The sequence below is a fragment of the Pagrus major genome, chromosome 1 (assembly GCF_040436345.1).
Source record: "Pagrus major chromosome 1, Pma_NU_1.0".
NCBI lineage: Eukaryota > Metazoa > Chordata > Actinopteri > Spariformes > Sparidae > Pagrus > Pagrus major.
In genome coordinates, this window is record NC_133215.1 from 19,074,052 (window position 1) to 19,092,984 (window position 18,933).

General features: G+C 43.5%; 1 protein-coding gene across 1 annotated transcript; it reads right to left on the reverse strand.

The window, feature by feature from the left end:
• Window positions 1-1,765: 1,765 nt before the first annotated feature.
• tyrp1b (tyrosinase-related protein 1b) lies at window positions 1,766-6,982 on the reverse strand. The gene is made up of 9 exons (XM_073469336.1): window positions 6,969-6,982; window positions 5,823-6,181; window positions 5,482-5,590; window positions 4,598-4,811; window positions 4,118-4,322; window positions 2,707-2,874; window positions 2,284-2,463; window positions 2,048-2,194; window positions 1,766-1,971 (listed from the first exon to the last, which is right to left on the reverse strand). The coding sequence occupies exons 1-9, from the start codon at window positions 6,980-6,982 to the stop codon at window positions 1,766-1,768; spliced, it is 1,602 nt and encodes a 533-aa protein (XP_073325437.1).
• Between the last annotated feature and the right edge of the window lie 11,951 nt (window positions 6,983-18,933).

Consider the following 18,933-nt stretch of genomic DNA (forward strand, 5'->3'; position numbering starts at 1 on the left):
TCGTTGTCAGAGTTAAGACACTGAGGCAAAAAAATAATGGTACTTGCATTTTTCTAAGCCCACTAAGGTAAGTTACACCTTTGATGAAATGTAAACTGCACCTAAATATCCAGAAAAGTACACTGAGTACATAACCTCTCTGTCCTCAACGGTAGTCACAGCCCTGACTTTAGCCTCACATATGCAACCTGGGATCATAAGTACATAGTAGATGTTGCATGATTGCTTTACTGCGTAATTACGCAGTGGCAGGTGGCTGCTATTTCCATTCTCGCAATTTTCTAAGAGGCCACGATTCAAAGACTCAACGTGGCCTTTCCCAGCAGATGAAAAGGTCATTATAGGACAAAGAAACTGGTAATTTCTGTTTTGGAGTGGCTTTCTCCGCATAATGTAGCTCAAAAATCAAGCTAAAATCACACAGGCCTACATGCAAGAGCAAAATCCACTAAACAGTGTTGAGGTTATGGTGAACACATGACGTACCACTGAAGTCCTCACTGTCAGCTGTGTGCAAGCTCTCTGACCCTGCTCCTCTTTTGTACCACTGTTAAGTATGTGAAGAGTGTGTCATAGGTATGTAGCAGCTTCATTGTCGTAGTTAATGGTGCATATTGCCAGATAACCATTCCATCTAGAATTAAAGTTTAGTGAATGTTTATTATGGTATTCACATGGAGCTTTAAGGAGTGTGAGATCATACAGCTCGTTGTTGAAGAATTTGTCTAAATCCTGGTCATACTTCAGGGTTCTGGTCCAGCAAAACTTAAAGTTTTATAAAGCCGACCTTTGTTATTACCTACATGCAGCAAGATATACAGTCATAATTTATAACATAACAGTAAATTAAACTTCCATGTTACTCAGCCTCTCTGAAAGCAGGACAGCACATATTCTGGTAGAAATATGAATTTCTTGTTTTTGGTTGAGAGATGCAAACTGTTGATGTTAAACATAAATTCATAAGCAGTTACATACTGTAAATCACATTTTCTTTGCGCCTTTCTTTATTACATATAAATTAATGTATAATGTATAATGTATCTGCTGACATTCCTTAACTGATGTGAACTAATCACAGTCATAGTGACATGCTCATGTTTATGGTTAGAGACAGGAATTCATGATGCATCCTGCATTAATTCATGCATTTAATCATCATGCATCATGCATAAGTTAAACATGATTTGTTATAGAAGTGACCTCCTGTTGCAGTTATTTGTTACATCCACATGGGGGCGGTGTGTGTGCTGTTATGAACACACGGGCATTTGCATGGACTTGATCTGACTCATCGGTGAGAAGCAACATGAAAACTAAACGGTTTGATTTGCCTGTTAGCCTCGGGCTTCATACAAGCAAATTTGTGCCTGCAGCCAAAGGCCTCTAGTATTAAGACCTTCTGTGGTGTGTTCATACCATGCTGTGTATTCTTCACACAGTTAGTGACCTAAAGACCAGGAACACGAAGGGACAATGTAGGGGAGAAACATTCAGCTATATCGTCTACCAGCCATTTCCCCTTTCATTAAAAGCCTGGCTGCTCCAGGCAGTCTGACCTCTTGACTGCAGACTGATCACTTCTGCTGTATGTGTCAAAAAACAACAGGCTCTTACCAGCCTCGCAATTTATAGCGAATGCACTGATACGGAAACACAGACTCTGGGTTCAAAACCAGTTCAACTTTATTAGAAGAAGTTAGGGAATAAAAAAAAACAGAACAACTGCATTAAAATGTTAAGGCCTCTCTGCAAAGGCATGAATTTAGACAACAGACTGCGATTTGTCCAGCCTCCGGTCATCTTCTGAGTAGCGTCGGAAGGTCTCCCCTAACAGTGGCTCCAGGGCCTCGGCTGAGCGGTAGGAGCGGGCGCGCACGGCACAGGCGATGACGCCTCCCACCACTGCCACCACCAGCACCGCCGCAACAATGGCGATGGTGATGATCTCAGACAGGGTGTAGGCACGAGCTGTGGAAAAAGTGGTCATCAGGGATCATTGACTTTTTGTGGATATGTGTGTGTATGTGTGGGTGCTGCTACTCACTTGGCCACTGGACCTCATAAGAGTATCCCAGATTTTCTGGGGCAGGGAGAAACATCTCAGCATTGGTGACAGGAGGCCAGAAAGGAACCATGTTGAATCTGCGGTTGTGCCCAATGGGAGCGTTCTCCTCTGGGTAAACTAGTTCACCTGCAGGGTGAGGGAAAAAGTAGGTTTATCCGTCTCAAACATCCTCCTGAGTGGGTTATGTTTCTGTGTCTAGTTGAGCCTGTGCACACCTGCTTGGTGCCTGCTGAGCCACTCGTCGAAGATGGCGTCGGTGAACGTGTGCAGCAGGACAAAGATGGGATCGTTGGGCGAAAGGTGAGTCTGTCCGCCTGTCCCGTTGAGGAAGAGGTGAGCCAAGTTGTGGAGGCTGCGGATCACCGGGTCGTACATCCCCTGGGGGGCGCTGTACCCTAGAAAATAGGGAACACAAAAGTCATTAAATGAAAGCCTTGATTTACCAAAATTAGGAACAACAAATGTTATGGAGCTAACAATCTGTATGTGGGTGGAGGGTTTAGTGTGTGTGTTTATGTTCTTGGCTTGGTGCTTGTATCTGTGCAGTCACACCGCACTTCAGCAGCACTGGAGACTGAGCTCGAAGGGAGATGTTAAATCTTAGGTTCGATTCTGACCCGTGACGCACAACTGCACACCTTCAATCGTGTTCCTGAAGCTCTCGGAGGAGGTGGAGTAGTAAGGTGGAGTGTCGAAGGTGTTGAGCTCCAGACAGTCCAACACATCCTGGGGCTCTGGCAGCCTCTGCACCATGGGCCGAGCCACGTTGCCCGCTGGGTTCCTCCTAATGGGGCTGGTCTCTGTGCCTGAGTGATAAGGACAGAACCCACAGTTAGAGATAATATTGTCTGACTCAAGTGATCTACTCTTATAACTTGAACAACTTGTTGTAAAGCAATTTTTTTTTTGTAGTCGAGACACAGGCCAAAGAAGTGAGATGATTAGAATTGTTGTTTTATTCAACTCTAATTCTACGGAGGAGTCTAGACTAGTTTGATCAGCCTTAAACATGACAGGATGGCAGTTTTCTTTTTTAATAATTCACTGAAAGTCAACAGCAGTGAGTGAAACAGAAGGTTTTCTTTTTTCCCCTCTTGCACGCATGATCTCTTTCTGTCTTTTTTCCCCCTCTCCCACATGTACGTAAACACACACGCACACGAGCGCATAAACAGAAGGCTACATAACCGACTTGTCTGTCTGTTTGAAGATTATTCCCTCAGATCAAAGGAACCGGTAGACTGCTCGATTCCTGTCTTCAACGAGCACACGCACAAATGAGGCAACCCCCCCTCTAACCCATTTAAGGAGACGCTAGCTTGTCGACGCACGAAATACAGGGGCCTGTCATGACTCTCCAAGGGGATTAATGAGACAGATCACTCACACGTCGACCAATCACATGTTGTACCTGCTACCGAATTCCCTCAGCTTTTTTCTTATACATGCTGGATTGTTCAAAAGGGACCCACCCCCCTAATCTGTTTGTAGTAAAGTAAAAGAGGATTGATTCTATTATACCACAGACGAAGATGAAAAGAAATATTGTATGAATGAAGTCTCGAAAACTTTGTGTTTGTAATCTGGCACCAGCGTGGAATGAGATCCAATCCCTGCAAATCTGATCACCTAAAGTCCAGCGCATTACGGTGTCACACAGGGTTGCCTTATTCTGGTCTAAACTGCTTGACCCATTGGGAATTAACGCTTGAAAAGCTACTGTGTTCTTATGTTAGCCCCAGACAAATTAGGCTAGCTGAGTTTGAAAAAAAAAGGTTCAGAACCAAGCGTTTACAATACTTTGGGTGCAACTGGGAAGTAGAAGTTGCCTAACGAGTTGAGCAGTTTCAAACAAACTGTAGTAATAGCGGGCAATATCGAATGCAGCACAACAGCTGTGAGGTATTATTTATAGCAGCTTATGTTCTACATGCTCTCTTTATGAGCTCTTTGCCCTCTTTCCTGATGCAGCTGAGACTACGCTGTACATCAATGCTGTTCCCCTGCACAGTGCGATTGTAGTTTGTATTGTCTGCATCCGGCCCTTACTGTTGCAGACGGTGCCCATCGTGTCGTAGTCATCCACGCTCTCGCAGATGACCCTCCACTGGGAGAACACGGAGTTGGCGCTGAGGGAGCTCATATCGAAGGAGCTCCTGGCTCCCAGCAGGTCGTCGGTGCAGATGTCACAATCGCTGCCTCCGATGGCAAAGTTCCAGTAAGGCAGGGCGAAGGTGGCGTCCCCCAGCATGTCCTGCATAAAGGAAGAAGGCAGGTGTTCAGGGATGGATCAATATTTATATTTTACTGACTGAAGATCTTTGCACTTTCATTCCCCTCTCATTTTCTCTTTTACTTCTCTGTCTGTTTTCTTCCCTCTCTTCTCCAGGACAGCTCCTCACTCTGCCTCTTTCCTTCCTCGGCTTGTCCTGTCCTCACTTCCTCCTTCATCACTCCATCAGCCCCAAAAGCCTCCTCTGCTTCACTTTTTCCTTTCCCTCCCTTCCTCCCTTCCTGCCCTCCGCTCACCTGCATGTCTCTCTCCAGTTGCAGCAGATGAAATCGGTGCCAAGTGACAAAACCAGGGCCCTCGTGGGAGAAGTCAACGCCACCAAAGCTGGCCTGGCCCGGCCCCAGGAAGGTTTTACTGACTGAGTAGTAGTGGCTCCAAACAAAGTAGTTGTAAATGGTGATGTTCTCAAACTGCGGGGTGTTGCCATCGGGCCCGAACACTTCCTGGTACCTGCAGATGAGTGGAGCAGACGTGTTCACCTCCACATAGCTCTGTTTACCTTCTTTTTTGTCAGTGCAGAATTTCATATTGGTTGATTTGATGTGTGAGAGCTGAACTGCAAATTTTTGTTTCTGTGTGTAGCTGCTGAGGGCGACTTCTAATATGAGGCCTGCAGCTAAGATCCCAGGCTTGGCCATTAACACAGAAGAAATTAAATTTTTTTATTAGGAGGTTAAAAGGGTTCTTCTACCTGCAGCTGAGAATTGCTTAGAAAATTAATCTACTATAATCCTCAGATGACTTGGTAGGAGGTTATTCATAGATTTATGTACTGTTACTTAAAAGATTATGAATCCCACCACACCTGCCTAAACTGATAATTTGTTCTTCCACCTGCAGCTTCAACAGAAAGCCGCCATGAGAAGTTTGACGATTTCACTGATAATTTTCAAAACACAGCATGGGCTCACCCATAGCTATATTACAGCGCTTTTAACTGCCAGACTCAGCTAGACTGAGTCTGCAGATCCTTGGGCGAAACTGTCTTGATACGAGACCAAAGACTGGCTGAATAAAGATCAGTCTTCCTTTGAAATTACTTCATTAATTCGTGGAATATTCTGACTGTATTTTAATTATAATCGAGCCCATACAGAATGATATATGCTCATGTTTGTACCGTCTTGTGCAGATGACCAAGTCAGGGTGGACGGTCCTCTTAGCCTGGTCCAAAGCATTCACAAATGCCTGCTTCTCAGCTGTGCTCATCTGCATGATATTCCTCCTTACTGGAGCGAGGTTAATGGAGGAAGGGGAAGACAGGGGGCCAGGAAGAGAGGAGGAAAGATTATTAAAAATTAACATATACATGTCTTTTCCCTGACAATAAATGTTTCCGTCACTCCCTTGACTCATGTATTTCCCCACATCTTTGAGGCCCACTGAGATCTTAAATTGTACAGTAGGAGGCTGAATTTTTAAGTTGTCAATGCTGACCTGGGCCAGCATCCACTTTCTTACCCACAGAGATCCTCTGATCACAGTTCGGTCCAGTCAGCCCGTGTCGACAGCGCCCACAGTTGTAGCCGGTGAAATTCCCATTACACTGGCAAGTGCGGTTGAAAAATCTCAGTGGCCACCTCTCTCTGTCATCACGTCCAGCATAAGGGTACTGGGGACCGTGGCGCCGGTTGTCTGCAGCGATGGTCACACACTGCCCCCTCCCTGTGCTCAAACCACACTCATCCCCCACCGCCCCTGAAAGAGACGGGCAGCACTGGCCGCTCCGTAGCCCCTCAGGGGTGACGCACTCCCGGGGGAACTGGGCCAGCGTTTGGGTGGCACACAGGGTCACCAGCAGGAGACCCAATCTCCACATGCTGCCATCCACAGAGAAGGAAGATGAAAGAAGGGGACAAGTATTTTAGATACACAGAGTAGAGAAAGAGTAGAAACACTTTACGTGTTGAGAGTTGTTTTACATCCATCCATCCATCCATCTTTTTCTAAACCACTTATCATGTTCAGAGTTGTAGGGGGCCGCCATCCTCACACATTTGGCAAGATGAAGACAAAAAAATTCAATACACTGCAGACATACACTTCAATTAAGCTCAAGAACAATTCACTCGGTTTGTGTTCTCTTGTTAAAGCCGGTTGTCTTAACATTATTCTGAAACTTCACTTCTTACATGCCCCTGCAGGCAGCTTCAGTCGTTATTCATAATTCACAAAGCCATTAGCTTTCAACTCTTACAAGTTCAAAAATGCTTTCAACAATAGACGGCAAGAGATGATTTGCTTCAACCTTTTTTTTTTTAGTTAGATTTGCTTGTCTTTTGAAGCTTGTTGATTAGGGATGAATGAAGGAGTGACTAACAATTTGGCAGGAGCAATTATTTTACAACAAAACAGTGATAACAGCACCCAAACAAAAGCTACCAATTAAAAAAAAAAAAAAACTTGGAAAAAAAAGTGTATCTTTTGCACCAGATACTGCCTCTTATTGAATGCACTACTTAACCACGCACAACATTGAATCTGTGGCAGAAATAAAACTGTTTTGAATTTTTTTTTTTATTATTTAACTTTGCCAGTAGCTTAATTGTACATTTGTCTTATGTCTACAGTTCACTATGTGAAAAGGCATCAGTGTGAATCCCCTACCTCTGACTGTGCATGCTGCTCCTCTCTGTCTGCAGAACTGTAGCCCCCCAAGAGTCGGCCCATTCTTATTTCTTGGCTTAAATAGCTGCTGAGCGCATGACCAGGCCTTGTGTAAGCACACACACAGTAGACACACAGTACACATGGCTACACTTGAGGGTTCAAGCCCCTTCTCAAATACTCATTCATACGCCTTGTGATCATAACCCAAATGACGCCAGTTTTGTGCGTGTGTGGTCACACACACAATAAAAAGACTCAACTGTGAGATGGCTAACTATATGATGGCTCCATATCTGTGGAGGCTGTCCAGTGTCTGGGGAAAAAGTCTTGATAACCTGAGCACACAAGTGAGTCATTTACTCCCTGTAGTTACTCAATTTGTGTGCTTAAATTGAAAAGAAAATTCATCCTGGGGGGCAAGAACGGAAACACAAATATAACATTATCATTTTAATTTGGTTCTGCTCAAATCATAAATGACGATACAAAGGTCAGGAGTTATGTAGAATAAAAATCAAATCAAGTTTAAACTTCATCTCAATAATGTAAAATCTTTTTTTCTTCTTGTAGGATAGTATTGTACAACATAATGACATGCAGATATGGTACTATACAGCACTTCTGCACTTAGCTGTTGATAAAACAGGAAAATTGTCCATAGCCGCTGTCCCTTTCACATCGTGTTCAACAGCTTTGTACAGCATATGACTGATGTGGTTGTGTTCAGTATGAAAAACATTTAACAAATGAATTCTAGCCAAAACTACATTCACATCATTTTTTATCTCATTTACACACGCGCTCACGTACACGCTCGGAGGGTTTTAAAAGACAATCGTTCACCCCAGCGTGCTCACCTGTTAATGCACACTCCTTCCTCCACACATTCATACACGCCAGAGTTGTTACAGATTCTCTTTCTTTCAATTAACACTCACACGGACAGACACAAAGTTATAAACACCAAATACAATATGTGTTACATATACAGTAAGGTTGTCACAATACCAGAATTTTAAGCTTCAATACAATACTAGAAAAAAACGATACTCGATACTTCTTTCGATACCACGACCGAGAGACAAAAAAAATGAAATCATTGGCACACATGCAGTAATAGGGTTATATTTTTTCCCTCTTGTCACGAGTCACTGAACACATATTGTACCAAAATACAACATACACGTTTATATCCGTGCAGCCTCGGGCTGAAAATCTGATTGTTTTATAACTTTGGTACTTTGGTAACTTCGATACAGTCGAGCTACGTGGATAATGTATAGTCTAAACATGTGATATCAAAACAGCATTAAAGTATCAGTACTTTTGACAACCTTAAAGGTCCACTTTGTAAGAAAGTTGATTTTTGAGTCTCATTCCCAACTCGTCAAATACCGACGCTTTGCGAAGGAGACTGACCTGACCTATAATCCCAAAGCGTCAGTATTTGACGGGTTGGGAATGAGACTCAAAAATTGAATTTCTGACAAAGCTGGCCCTTTAATATACAGTAGTTATTACAGTCAGAATCCAAGGCAGTCTGTGTTGGGTTGGTTAAGGGACGAGAATTCGGGGTAATTCACTGGGGAAATTGGGAATTGGGTGCAGGGATGGAGAGTGGCTTTTGGGGGTTTTATTGGAGGAGACACAGCAGTTGGACCCCCTAGAGAATGGAAGTCCTGAGGTCTTGTGAGGAGTCTGGTCCTGGTCCAGTATTGGCCGACTCCTCTGTGGAGCTGGGCGGGAGGTCGGACATGGCTATCGCATGCTCCCCTTCGTGCTGCTCTTTGTTTTGGGCCAAGGTTGAAGCCACATCAGATGGGTCAAGCGCTGCTATCCTGGTAGAGAGGACAGTAGGGCAGATGGCAGCTGTTTAACAGTTGTAATGGAGGAATTGCAGACAGGGAAAAGACAAGGCTGTTTGATAGCAGGAATAATCACTGTCGGAGTGCATGAAATAGAAGCTATTTAACACAAATGAGGATAAAATCTGCTTTGCTTTACATGAAAAGAAAGACAGACGGACTCTGATGGGACACTTAGGGTACCACTAAAATTCAAACACAGCTTAATTCAATGAGTTCATAATGGCTGTTTGAGTGTATAGTGCTGCGAGCAAATGTGAATATTTTCACTGCAAGGTCTGTTTATTTAATGACTTCCACACCAGATGGAGGAGAACGCAAACGGTGGTGGAAGGAGATACGCTGGAAGGTAATGACACAACCAGATATAAATAGATCACTTGACATTATTGACTAATTGCAGGTGACGGTGTCCTGGATGAAATAATTTCTAAAAGTGCTGTGTGTGTTTTGCCCCAGTTGATTTGCCCTCAAGGGTATCCATGCCGCTGTGTCAAGTGTCATTCCAGATGTATGAACGTGCATGCTGAAGGCCTGCATCTCACCCAGAATGCATTGCGGTCATTCATTACTTCCTCTGCTCTGCTCATGTTGAACAAACCAAATCTCACAGGTCCCGCCACAGTACCAAGTTTTCTGGGTCAGATTGGGGGTGTAAAACATTTTATGTAATAATTTATTTTAGAGGATTCAAACCTTTTTGCAAATTAACTTGGATCCCCCTTTTCTTTGAATTATTAGTCCTGCTTAATGGCAGGTACTATGCATTTTAGATCCTTCCCTCTCACTCGGTCCCTGCAATCCAACAACCTCGTCCATCGGCTATCGTCTGACGACAGTAACGTTTTGGGGCTTCTCGTGAAAGAGCCAGAGCAGCCGCCAACGGTTCAGAGCTTGTGTTGCAGCCAGCAGATATCCAGATAGAGGCTATCCAGGCAACGACTTCCTCCTCCACATGCTGGTCATTGTTTGCAGCCCAATTAGCAACTTGAGACGAGGGAGTGGAGTTAGAGTTGAAAGATAATAAACATACATTTAATATGAATGCAGATAATTATTTCGCTGTTAAATGCTGACGGCTCCTGAGATTGCCGTTGCACCAATGCATTCTGCTGCTTTTGTATTTCTGCATTTATTTATTTTTTTTTTTGCATTTTCTGATATCATGAGTGCAACCAAAGACTGTTCGAAACAGAAAACAAACAAACAGACGAACCACCAGAACTTTCAATATCAAAATCTTGCCCCTTGTCTACAGATCCTGCATTCATACAGTATGTCTTGCAAGCATGGCATTTGGTGCTACATGTTCGCAAGTTCTAAGGGCAAATAAAGGAGGGCCTATTTAACAACTGCTGTATTATAGGTCCAGCTGGTCTGCCTCAGGACTCTAGAGCAGTCCAAGTCTGGCGCAGTCCTTCCTTGTGAATGTAAACCGTCAATTTGCCCTTGCAAATACTATACACCGAGTTCAATGTCATTCTGAGTATCCTAGATTAAAATGGTGTGTGAATCAAGCTACAGAAGAACATTTTAGGTTGCAAAATGTACATGATCATCTCGTGGCTTTCACAGTTCATGGACACTCGCTGAATTTGCTTGCCTTGCGCTGCGGCTTCTGGCATCCTTGTATGCACGAGGGGCTGCACTCGATGCCTTTATTGTTGAGATGAAACTGCTGCTTAAGAAGTGACTTTCAGATAATATTCTAAAAGTGACTTTCTGGTGTTTGTTGGCAGTGTTTTTTGTGTGATTCCCTCTCCCAATGACAACTGGATTGTCACTGCTGCTATAAAGTCTCTTAACAAGGACACATTTCAAGATGACTCTGTCTGCTGTTTAATAATTCAGCGTTGCTTTGTTATTGTCTGTGCTAGGCACACACCAGATTTCTCTTTGTGTCTTGCACACTCTTACTTGCACAAGCTACAAACACTCTAAGGATCAAATACACGCAACTTTAAGTGTGCACATGAGTTTTGTTTTAAAACACATTCTCTCCTAGTCCTCAAGGCCTCTGTGTTGTATTTTCTTTCTTTTTGTTCTTTTTTTTTTTTTACACACACCCCTTCCCTGAACATTCACATGGTCACTCCCTATGCACACACACAGGCTTATTATTGATCCAAGCCTGTTAGTCTGATTAGGAAAAATAGTTGTATTACCCAGTAATGCTTGGGGTTCACAGGACTCACACTCTCATGTGACCCAGTGAGCAGCCTCCTGAGCGCATAGCTTACAAAAACAGCCAGGAGGGAATCAGCTGAGAAGCACACAACTGGTGGTTCCTATGAACCACAAGCTTCCAGGTCAGTGCACCGCATTTAGCCGAGTGCCACTGGACGAGTCTGACATCCGACTCCAGTGTAAGTGACAAGGGGAGTGATTCTGTAGAGTTTGCTGGTGGCAGAAAATAAGACGTTAGGTAGGAATCTGGGAGAGGGAAAGAAAAGGCCTAGATACTCTCTGAGCTCAGTGAGATCACGTCAACCTTAAAATGAAATATATGGATGGTTAATTTGGAGCACACTATAGCTCGCAATCTTTTCTGTACTTGTATTCATGGTAACGGTGTGGCTCATAACCCACTGCCCTGTTCAAGGCGGGATTGCTGTGCCTTTACTGTATCTCGCCCTTTTTTATAAAAAACAAAACATAAAAAGCATATAACACGGGCGGTGAATGATTGTTTTTGCCAAGTGATATCATTGTTGAGGAAGCACTGCCGGACACGTATGTAAAACTTCAGACTAGACGCTAACGCTGTTGAGTTCATGTCGTGCCTCTTTTGCTTGTGGAACACCGGCATGCTATCCAAAATCACATCGGGGCGGCAAAGGTATAAGGTGGTATTGTGCGATCTCTGTATTACACACTTGTGAAGGAGCATCATTTTTCATCAGCTGCCATTTGCTTTCTGGTGCTGAAGCTGTCCCCTGTACAGCACAAGCCAAGCAAGTTAACATTACATAAGCTAACGTTTCTTGTGACTATTTCATTAGAATGAAATGACGTAACGTGAATAAACATCAATAAATGTGACCCAATGTAGCTTGAATAAACAAGGTTGTTCAACAAGGGACACAACAACCCCCATGATTCTGTGCTAATTTACACCATCATCAAACTCTGTCTTTTGTTATGGTTTTGACTGAGAGGCTCCTAGCAGCAAAAATAACTTGTGTGTAAAAAAGACATGTGAAGAAGTTGTCCTGGCACCTTCTTGCCTGTTTTTCCTCCAATTTATAATCTATGTGTATGAATCTTTGAATTCAGTTTATCTATGAAACCACTATAGATGTTAAATAGATGTTTATATGCGAACATACTGTTGAGTGTCCCCATTGCCTGCAGGAAGTGTGTCGTCACTGCAGTCGCCTCCCGTAGCTGCCTCTGGTTCAACACACCCTTCCTCACATGCCCGCTGTAGGGCCTGGGAACTGAATACACACACGTACACAAACAAACACACAAAATCTCAGATATTACTGTTGTTACTGACTGTTGCACTTCTACAAATTAACTACATGTTGCATTGGGCCATGTGGTAAAATAATAGAAAACGGGTACAGCATATTACTGAAAGACCATTGTCTTTCTGTGAGAGAAATACAGTCTCCTCATGTCATCGAGTGGAAATGTTATAGCTGCAGCTTGAGCAACTTCAGAAGCAATCATGTAGCAGCACTGCTTTAAGTCCCATCTGTGATTGTAGCGCTGTTGGTACTACAGCTAGCAATCAGATGGCTTATTTCGGCTATTAGAGAAGAAGCAATGGGATGCGGTGGGTTCTCGTGTGAAAGCAGACTAACAATTATTTAATTCCCATTCATAAAAAAATCAAGAGAGAAGAGGCGTCTGTTTAACAAAGACTGAGGCTGAACAAAAATTCATGCCACAGTATGGTAAGATTAGGGTTGTAATGGAAATCTATTTTTGTATGGGTACAATGTAGCTCAGCCTTCCCAAATGATATCAATGGATGGCAGACTGCAGGAAATAATACTGGCTAGAAGTAGGGCAGAAATAAGTATAGGACATCTGGACTGTACTTTGAGTCCACCAGAATTTTTTGGGCTATAAGTCGACTCTCAAAATGAGCCTTCCTGAAGCTGACGAGGCGCACAGAGAACAGCTCTACCTACCTGTTTTTGTTACGACATTTGAGGATATAGATAATGATCACAACGGTCTCCAAAACCAGGAAGACTGCAGCAGAAATAGCCCCAATCTTCCACGCCTCCAGGCTCAGCTCACTTGTCTCTAAACAGGTGCATTAAGGCAGAAGAGATCAAAAAGGGAGGAGGTAGAAGAGGAGGGGAGCTTAGAGGTGAATATACAGTAATTTACCCATCAGAGACAATAAATCTGATACACTACATGTTCAAACAACTAAATCAACTATCTCTAAACTGCCCATAAAGGAGCTACACTCTGACACCCCATTGCTTGTGATGCATCGGAAAAGTACAAAGGAAATACTCCTCATCCATTTTAGTGAGGCAGAAAATAGCATATTATATTGTGACGAGATGCTCCCAACTTTCTGGTCCCCAACAGCGAACAGTGTGTAGTTAGCCTGCTCCACTGCTTATTCAAATGGAACAACATCAACTCGGCCATCTGCAGAGTTTGTTGGCAGTGTAACTGTGATGATCTGTTTTCCTCTTCTTTATTCTCCCAAAGTTTTAAGCTGCAGAAAATCTGCTGTGATATATAAGCAAACCCATTTATTGTCTGATACGCAGTTCTGAAACTGAGAACTGGAGTATATATTATTTCTATTTTAAAGTTCAATTCCCCTTAAATGTTTCTTTAATGAGACATTAAAAAAAGAATCTGATCAAAACCAGTACATAGAGGTCCAATGAGTCAACTGTAATATATATTGTATTTTCCTTTAAAGGACCTATTTGTAAGATAGCTGATTTTTGGGTCTCATTCCTAACTAGTCAAATACTGAAGCTTTGGGTTTGTAGGTTGAGACGCCCACCAACCAAAGCGTCAGTATTTGACTAGCTGGGAATGAGACTCAAAAATCAGCTATCTTACAAATAGGTCCTTTAAAGGGCCACTGTGTATGGACGAAATTCAAACTCTGAATATGAATACTTAAAATATTAATGAGAAGCTCAGAAATATTTATTTTTTCCAGAACTGAATAAACAAGCTGTTCTCAGTGGAAAATGAGGTCCCCAGAACACTGTTTGAAGCTAGAAGGGTGGCAGGGTCCGCCAAATATAAACAAAGTAAAACAGTATGAAATTGTGTTGTCCTTTAAGGTCAGTTTGTTTATTCAGCTTATTTTGTCATGAGAACGAAAAGAGTTTAATATAGTTTGTTGAGGCATAAACAGTCAATGAAGATCTTTCTCTTTCTCTCTACATAGTGCACCTTTAAAATTTTTATATCTTTTTTTATTTTCTGTTTTACCTGTGGCTACAGCTATATCTTCCACCAGCTCATTGGCCTCCCCTGGTTCCTCCCCTTCTGCCTGAGGGCCTTCAGCTACAACATCCTCCACGAGATTATCCAGTGTAGGTTGGGCCACAACAGGGTCGTGTGGCAGAAGGTCATCAGTTGGGGTGATGATCTCGTTGCCATCATTAGATTTCTCATCACCGAGGGTATTTTCTTCGGTCTCCACCCCACCTAGTGATGGGCCTGTGGTGGGAGCCTGGTTCTCAGGGCTCTGCTCCATGGGGGCGTCAGCACCGTCTTCAGGCTCTGGGGCAGAGATCACCAGCGCTTCTAGAAGAGGGGTTTGGTATGTGACACACACATGAAAATGAAGCCAAGAGGCCAAGGTTTAGGGTTTGTCGAGTGGACCTATGGAATGTAGAATAATGCATAGATGTGCTGCAGCTGAGTGTAGCAGGTGGCTCATGATTTGTAAGCTAACGGTATCACAGAATGTTTGCAGTGCAGAATGTGTATTCAACACATCAGTCTTGCATGTGTCACAATAATCATTGGGCTTTAAGAGAATTTTAGAAGTTTCGACTGATAAATAATGCATGTCCATGTCAAGATATTCTCAAGTGCACTTCACCAAAAGCTTGTGGAAACATTTCAAATCCTCACTTTCCAACCAAACTGTGCAGCTAAAAACAGAGCAGTCAATGTTGAGGGCAAACATCGCCTGGCAAATTGTACTAAAGGGGCAATAATCTTCATTTAAGAGCTCTCCTCTTTTAAAGTAGGTTAAGATGCAAACAATGCGAGCTTAGCCAAAGCTGCTGAGTCGAATGTAACTGAATGTTTAAAGATAAATAGCATTGCAGTTTTTAGGTTTTTGTGACCCAAATTATCAGCAGGTTTTACATATTCAACATTTCAGATGGTTAAGAGATAAAGATGTGCTGAAAAGGAGCTCATGAATAAAATGGGATCTAGAGAAGATTTGTTGGGAATTTTAAGGTTTCAGATGTTGTTTGTGGGGTCAACGGAGGGCACTCGGTTTCATTTTCAGGCCATCGAAAAGAAGCTTAATTTATTTGTTCATTTCCAGCATTTTTGCACGTTTTGCTACTGGAACCACTTCTCACCTTGGTCCTCTTTGTCACTGCCATGTGAGGTCTCCAAAGCAATCTGCTCCTCCTCTCCTTCGACTCCTTCATCTACCAGTGCCACTGATTCATCCTTGATTACACTCTCTCCTTCTGCTTCCTCCAAGTCTGCGCCTTCTGCTTCGACCTTCTCAGTAGCTTCTCCCTCCACCACTAAATGGCCTTGTTCATCCTCCACCTCTGTCCCCTCACTGTCCTCCCCTATGTTCACTTCTTCCTCGTCCTCTACTGGCTCTCCTACAACAGATTGTGTAGTTTCCATTTCGTCACTATCAGCAGGCGGTGCTATCACCTCACCTTCCATGTCTTCTAACTGAGTTTCTTCCTCCAGAGCTTCTTCCTTTGCCCCTAAATCAATCTGCTCTACATCCGCCAACGCCAGGCTAGGGTCAGATTCTACCACAGTCTCCTGCTCCGGCTCTCCACCTACAACAGCTTGAGTTACCTCTACCTCCTGTGATTCTATTTCACCTTTTTCTTCTGACAACTCACCCTCCACCCCTGCCTCCTCCACTGCTAAATACCCTCCTGTCTCTTCTGAAGCAACTGCAGTTTCCTCTACAACCTCATGACTGACTTTATTGTCTAGAGACTCGTCAACAACCTCCACTTCCTCTGCTCCCCCGCCTCCAGTTTCTACACCCGCTGCAGTCTCCTCCACAGATCCAGCTGCAATCTCGACCTCCCCCTCGACGGCTCCTTTCTCCTCTTCAGCCACATCTTGAAATGCATCCACCTTGGCTACCTCCTGCTCCACTTCGACACTAGTATCTCCTCCTTCCTTGGCGCCGATATCTTCACCCTCAGCTTCCTCCTCCACTGCCTGCTCCATCACCTCTGACTCAGTCTCTCCTTTCTCAGCCCCCACCTCCTCAATCGTTTCCTGCTCTGCTGCCTCATCTGCTTTCACTTCGCCTACTCCTTCCGCCTGCCCCAGAGCTGCCTCCACCACCCTCTCCAGAAGCCCTTTTAGCACTTCCTCTGCCCCGCGACCCTCCACCTGCTCCGAGGCTTCCTGCACAGCCTGCTGCACCTCCTTCAGGCTAGGTGGGGCCACCACGGGTGCCACTTCTGCAGGGGTCAGCTCCGGTTCACGGGGTGAGGCCTGGTCATCTTGGAGGGTGACCGCTGTGGAGGACTGGATGTACGTAGACAAATCTAGGGAGATAGTATCAAATATTTTTGTTGTTTTGTTGACCAGTTGTGTTGTTAATTATATGCATACTGATGATGAAAGAATGTCGACCTTGATATATTTGTTTATAATGCCATATGGGGCGCCATAATCAGTGCAAATCACTTTCTTTCTGCATCCTTACCGTTATTTGAGATATAATGCAATTAACGCAACCATTCATTCTTAATTGTTCCTTTATTTAATGATACATTGATAATTCTGTCATTTATTCATTGATTCAAAATACAAAAACAGATGGAGCGTAGTTACATGCACATCACGTATAGGTGCAGATACATTTGTGGTTCTCAGTCAGTGTGCAGGTGTTACTCTTTTCAACAAAACACAAAGATTTTGTCACTTAGATAATAACACCTATTTGCATAATGCCACCCTACCTTCACATGTGCAGTGTTGTATCAACAAAACCACTAGGAATCCTTTCAAAAAGCAGTAGTCCATGTTGTCAGAGAAAACATAAAAATATATACTCCAAAACAATCCTGGTCTCCTGCAGGAAAACACTCTTTACTTCCTTTCGTCCCTTCAATCTTGCTCAAATGTCAAGCGTTACTGTGTACACCAGCACTAGACATACACTGAGTGTGTAGACTGCAGATGGTTGGACGGTAATTTGGGCCCGGGCAGGGCGGGTAATGTTAGCAGGTGACGCTGAAAGGAGGGAGGGTGAAAAAACGAACATCGCCATGTTAAATATTGCCACCCTGAGGTGTCTTCGTACCGCCAGGTGTCTCTATGGGAGTTTGGGGGGGGGGCAGTAAAGTCGCACTTCAGTGTTAAATGATTTTGAGACCCTTACAAGTGCTATGGTGAAGCTTGGGCGGCATGTCACACACACAATGAACTCTGGAGGAGCAATTATAGGTGGGCTGTGAGTTTGGGACGTGAGTGATGCTGCCATTAGGGCTTGGCGTAGAGCTAGAGAAAGTAGATCTGTATGTAACGCCAAAATGCTGTAGGCAAAAGTTCATAATGATATCACAACACAACATAAGGAGCAGACTACACTTAAGTTAGTAGTTTGGGCAGAAGATGTGAAAAGGCCTCCCATGTGGGTGTGTTACTTTTTTTTATGAATCACTTTATAGCTCTTTTTACCCTCTACTACACTATACGCCATACTTCTATGTCTCCAGTCTTGTGCACATAGCTAGCATTATAACGGCATGGCAATGCCTCATGGTTTCAAACTCTTCAGTTATCTAACAAAGACACCCATGTCTATCATGTTATGTAATACAAAGAATGTTTATGTTACATGGATGTCTAGCGTGTTCCTGTTCATTCTCATGATGGCTCGGTTAGTATAGGAATCCACGGAAATTGGAAGTATGTGTGACATTAACTGGGATCTATCTGTAAATGTACAGTGTCCCCCACTACGTGTTACAAAAGGCAATGAAAGTTTGCGTTTTTCTCCAACCGTTTATTTGTATTCATATCCAGGTTAGCATTATTTAGACATCCCAAGCATACACAACAAGACATGAGACTGAGCATCGGCGGGGTTTTTCTTTTCAATCGCAAAGTGGTCTTTTAACATTAGCAAATGTGATGAGATTGATACACCAAACAAACTAATATGGGGCTGAGGTGTTGCTGAGCAGGCCTTGTTTTCAGCCACGCAAGTATTGTGGCTCTAGAGATGGCAATGTCAGGCTGTCTGTCCACCAGTTTGGTCAAGACTGAACAATTCAAACAACTTGGATTGTCGTAAAATGTTTGTACAGTGAAGGAAAAATGGCCCAGTCTCTGTCCTGATAAAGCCACCTTTGTCTCAAAGGCAACCAAGGCCAATAGATATGATGTACTCGGCCTCAGACTTACAGACAGTCTGTTGCATGTGACCTGAGGATCACAGAACGTGACGCAAATGTTAGGGTATAACATAGGTAAACATAGTTTCTTTCTTAGATTCCAGTAGCGAGTAGAACTCTTACACTAGGGGGACCAGATGTGCCTGTTTTGGGAGGCCTGCCCCCAGAAATATCCCAGTTTTTAACTGTGCGTTGAAAACAGACTGCAAAGTAAAAATTTGTATGAAAAGATTTTTAAGAAAGACCAGGCAGCAGAGCCTACCGGTCAGCATCTCAAATCTGTTATGCTTGTTTTGGCCAACCGGGGGCGCTGCTGGCTAGTGCCTTCAGATAATTCTTCTTCTTCTACTAACTGCTTGCTTGCACTAGTTTTAGAGAAGGCTGCTGTGGACACCTCAGCAGGTAGCCTCAGCTGTACTTTGTATTGAGTGTTAACTAGCAAATGTTTGCTTGTTAACACACCAAAATAAGAGAATGGTGAATGTAGTTTAGCCCGAAACATTGCCCCAAACC